This window comes from Notolepis coatsorum, assembly GCF_963971535.1.
Source record: "Notolepis coatsorum genome assembly, chromosome: 9".
Taxonomy (NCBI): domain Eukaryota; kingdom Metazoa; phylum Chordata; class Actinopteri; order Aulopiformes; family Paralepididae; genus Notolepis; species Notolepis coatsorum.
In genome coordinates, this window is record NC_140173.1 from 120,658,124 (window position 1) to 120,663,426 (window position 5,303).

The window sequence follows — 5,303 nt, forward strand, 5'->3', positions numbered from 1 at the left end:
TACTGATATGTTGGAGATGTGGTCCTGTCTCTCTCTATGTAAACTAGACAAATCCTAAACGGATGCCAAAGGATTTCTGTCCTCAACCAACAGCATTCATCACTTAGTGGATGAACTGTGCACTGGAAGTCAATTCAGCACAATGTACCAAAAAATGCTTCATAATTCTTCAGTAGATTTTTTCTTTAGACAAGCTTGATTTTGCTTTCCAACAGGAGACTGATTAAATCAAACAAGCTTGTGCGTTGAAGTCATGACAGAGCCCAACATAAGCCAGCTGGCAGCGGTGTATGCAGAGACGCAGCAGGACCACGTGCCTGGGAGCAAGCTGGATCAGTTCGTGGACTACGATATGGACTATGGCATCCCTCCTGAGGACACCACGCAGGGCCAGACCTTCTTCGTGGCCACCATTGTCATCGGTGTGGTCCTCGTCTGCATCATACTGGTATGCGGAGTGGGAAACTTCTTGTTCATCGCCACACTTGCCAGATACAAAAAGCTCCGCAACCTCACCAACCTGCTCATTGCCAACCTGGCCATATCAGACTTTATCGTGGCGGTGGTGTGCTGCCCATTCCTGGTAGATTACTATGTGGTGAAGCAGCTCTCCTGGGACCATGGGCTGGTGCTGTGTGCCTCCATTAACTACCTGAGAACTGTGTCACTCTACGTGTCTACAAATGCCCTGCTGGCAATTGCTGTTGACAGGTGGGTCCCGGAGGACTGTTGTTTCTGTCATGTGTCCTTCAAGACATCAGGGACAACGTATGTGTGCATTGATTGTATGTGTCCGTTTGCCACACTGATTTCCCAGTGCTTGTCAGGTGTTCCCTTTAGGATCGAACAAGGACTCCTGTGTAGGTCCGTAAATTTTGCTTTAATCCTGCAGAGCCATTCAATAGCAGGAGGAGACGAGAGGAGGGAGGTTTCAGGTATATGCCACATGGGAAAATCACAAAGAAATGTTTAGCTCAGGCGGTCAGGTGGGAATTGGCACAACGGCTAAATTGGGACTGGGAGAAAACAGAGAAAAATCGGAAAGTAACCAAATGAAATAAGTGGTGGGTAGAAATAATATTTTAAAAAAATTATTAAAAAAAGAAAAGAGAGTTATTTTATTTATTTGTATTTATTTATAATAATACATGCAGGGACACATACAAATACATACACATATGACTAAAAACCACAAGTGGTATAGGTGGGAAGATGGTGTATATATAATACACAAGGTCAGAATATGGTAATACTATTACAATTAGTTTAATGTTTTGTTTTTTTAACCTTTATTTACCCAGGATAGGTTCTCTGAGCATGGAAGCTCTTTTTCAGCAACGCCCTGCTTCACATTCACACAGATCCATTCACATCCATTTGCGGTGGGTATTGAGGGACGGGAGAGAGTTATTCATTCATCGAGACTTTTCCTTGCCAGTCCGGGGGATTGAACCGGCGACCCCCGGTCACAAACCTGTTTCTCTAACCTTTAAGCCACCGCCGCTGTAACAAAGAATGGCTATTTTGAAGACTAGTGAAACGGTGAATGCGCGAGAGAGCCCACCTACAATAGTAAAGCAAGTGGTAAAAATACATTGCCTTGGTACCTGGGTCCTTGACAGCCTCTGGGTCCGGGTGCATTGCACCACTTGCACCATCAATATTTACACCAGTTGCTGCTGTGTTGAAGAGCTGTTGTTGAGAGCTGTTGAGACACTTGGATTGGTTTTGCAAATACAAATGATCTGGTTGTTTAATAATCTCAAAAGGAGTTGCTATAGTCGTTGTAACCACAGGCTAATAGCATGTGGGGCACAACCTCCTGCTTTTGCTATGAGTGGAACTTGCTTTTGCAATAAAAGCGTTTTTTGAGGGTGTTATACAACCAGTGGTTGGTTGTATCTCATTCATCAGGCTTCCATAGAGAGAGGCACAGCGACGTAACAAGTCCTAGTGTCCTAGTATCCTGCACATTATCGTGTAGATTGACCTGGTCTTGCACAAAGTGGGGCCACTAGGGGCAGGGTGGCTAACCATGAGTGGTGCGAGTGAGTGAGTGAGTGAAAATGACAAAATATTCAGGGGACACGTTCCCTTTGCCATGTTCACCCTGTGGTCGTGATGTACACAGCGGCAGTTTCATTTGATTCTAAAAGAGTATACATTTAACACAAGCTTGGTGTGTGTTTAGGTCCAACGTTTCAAATGTACTCTTATAGATTAAAATATGCACAGATTTTTGTACGTATTACAAAGGTATTACCAACTCATCTGTAAGCTCTTCATCATAGACAGTTTCACTGGAATTCTGTTGCTAGGGAACAGTTTGGACCCAAATGTATTTCCAGTCAAGTTACCCACTTACCCCACATTTATAATAATTTAATATCACAACAAGGTAACATATTGCAGTTGTTATTCAAGGCCTTTAGCGTCATGTACTAATCAAAGTCAGATCCATGTCTTATTTTGGGGAGTATTTAATACGTTTTATGTTTCCTTTGATCTTTCAATGCACTTTCAATGTAGGAATTTGTGTTAAGTTTTATGACTGCATGCAACTTATGAATTTCAATAGCTGTCATGTAATTTCTTATGGGATGGACCACACTTAGCAGACATGGAAATAATTGATTGAATGTAGTTTATTGTAATGTAATGTTTCATATAAGTTTTCCACAACTCTGAGTTGAAAACATATCCCCCAAAACGACATACTGCACCTTTAAGAATGCTTATCTGGCTGCCTTTTCATTGATAATCTATTCAAGTTCCTTTTCAAAGATATTGAAATATTGAAATTACATTTGCCAGAACAATACAAACAATATAATTATGAAATGCATTTAAAGACTGGTAATTTCCTTTACCTAATTATATCCCCAAAATGATGAGTCAGGGATAATATGGATTCACCCTGACACTTCCACGTCCAATGCCGCTGCAGATCCTGGCTGTGAATGTGATAACCCAAATTAGCTTTAATTTGAATTTCAAATTTGCGTTGCACTTTCATGACCACTATGATTTAGCTGACCCCATGACCTCTCCTCTAGCGCCACAATCAGGCACAATTTTCAAATCAGTGTATCTCCTGATTGGTCTTTCATACAGTAACATAAATTATATTCAGAGATGCAGCAACACGTGGGGAACAATATGTTGTAAGGACCTACGGAATCCGCCATATTGGATTTTCCTCCATATCGATATTTTTTTTGGAATCACCTTTTTCCCTGCTCCAATTTGGCTGTTCACTTGATTCTCAAAAAAACTTGCTTAGTGGTATCTGGGAACCAATATCTTTAAATGTGCAATTTACGTGATTGCTAGGCAAAACCATATGTCCGCCAAATCCAATCAGATTTCTGAAAAACGGATGCCAGTGATGTGTTACTTGTGAACTCTTCTGTCTGATTTGCACCAAACCTGATAATTATGCTTGTCCTATAATAGCAAGGAGACCTGTGAAGGTTTGAGTAATTTGGCCTCATGGTGGCACTTTTCTCACAAAACTAAAAATGGTATTTATGTGAAATGTATTGTTACTTTGTGATATCCTAATATTGTTATCTACAAGTAACACATACAGCTATATGGCTGCCATTTTGATTTCCCCAAAAAATAATTTTCTCCTATACTTGCTGTTATTCTCACTAAACCCTAGGGGCATGATTACCAGGTGTCATTGAGGATTTCGGGCCATTGCAGGGATATACTGTGTATTGAACTTTAGGCTTCCTCAAGTGTTGAGACATTTGTCTTATTTGTCTTACTTTATATTCGTTTGTTCCTCATTTCATGCACCACGGTTCCACGGCCAAATGCCATATTTGGTGTAATGGATTGAGCTCCTGGCTAGACAATACAAGTATCTCAATAACAACTCCCTCTGTCTTCCCCCAGGTACATGGCCATAGTCCATCCTCTGAGGCCTCGTATGAAGTACCAAACAGCCTACTGTCTGATCACAGGGGTCTGGATTGTACCCATCCTCATCTCCATTCCCGCTGCCTACTTTTCCTCCGAGACCAAATACACTCACAAGGTCTTCTGCGCCCAGATCTGGCCGGTGGACCAGCAGGCCTACTACCGCTCCTATTTCCTGTTTGTTTTTGCCGTGGAGTTTGTTGGGCCCGTGATCGCCATGGCGATGTGCTACACCCAGATCTCCCGCGAGCTCTGGTTCAAGAACGTCCCGGGTTACCAGACGGAGCAGATCAAGAAGAGGCTGCGCTGCAGACGGAAGACGGTGATCGTCCTGATCGGGATCCTGACGGCATACATCCTCTGCTGGGCGCCGTATTATGGCTTTGCCATCCTGCGAGACTTCCACCCAACGATCATCTCCCGACAGAGGAACTCGCTGGTGGCGTTTTACATCATTGAGTGCATCGCTATGAGCAACAGCATGATCAATACCTTCTGCTTTGTCAGTGTGAAGAACAACACGGTCAAGTATCTGAAGAGGATTGTGCTGCTGCGCTGGAGGTCCACTTATGGCCCAAGCAAGACTGTGGACGAGACAGACATGAGGACATCCTCTGCGCCTGCCACAGAGGAGATTGAGAGCATTCGGCTGAGGTGAAGAGAGACTTTGTACTGTTGATGCATAGACATTGTATAATGGTTGACACGGGACAATATCTTGCTCATACGTTGAAATAATTTTACAGCTGGCATTTGAGAGTACTAATCAAGCAAGAAAGAGATTATTAGAAAAGGGTTCTCAACAGGCCTTCAAACCTGAGCCCTACCCCGGCCTGCCTGAGATCACCACATCAATACTGAGCCCTACCCTGCCTGAGATCACCACATCAATACTGAGCCCTACCCTGCCTGAGATCACTACATCAATACTGAGCCCTACCCCGGCCTACCTGAGATCACCACATCACTACTGAGCCCTACCCCGGCCTGCCTGAGATCACCACATCAATACTGAGCCCTACCCTGCCTGAGATCACCACATCAATACTGAGCCCTACCCTGCCTGAGATCACCACATCAATACTGAGCCCTACCCTGCCTGAGATCACTACATCAATACTGAGCCCTACCCCGGCCTACCTGAGATCACCACATCACTACTGAGCCCTACCCCGGCCTGCCTGAGATCACCACATCAATACTGAGCCCTACCCCGGCCTACCTGAGATCACCACATCAATACTAAGCCCTACCCCGGCCTACCTGAGATCACCACATCAATACTGAGCCCTACCCTGCCTGAGATCACCACATCAATACTGAGCCCTACCCTGCCTGAGATCACCACATCAATACTGAGCCCTACCCTGCCT

General features: G+C 44.1%; 1 protein-coding gene across 1 annotated transcript; it reads left to right on the top strand.

Moving 5' to 3' along the window:
• Positions 1-253: 253 nt before the first annotated feature.
• On the top strand, positions 254-4,588 carry prokr1b (prokineticin receptor 1b; the record flags this gene model as incomplete). Its single annotated transcript, XM_084321977.1, has 2 exons — positions 254-711; positions 3,907-4,588. The coding sequence occupies 2 exons, from the start codon at positions 254-256 to the stop codon at positions 4,586-4,588; spliced, it is 1,140 nt and encodes a 379-aa protein (XP_084178103.1).
• Positions 4,589-5,303: the final 715 nt, after the last annotated feature.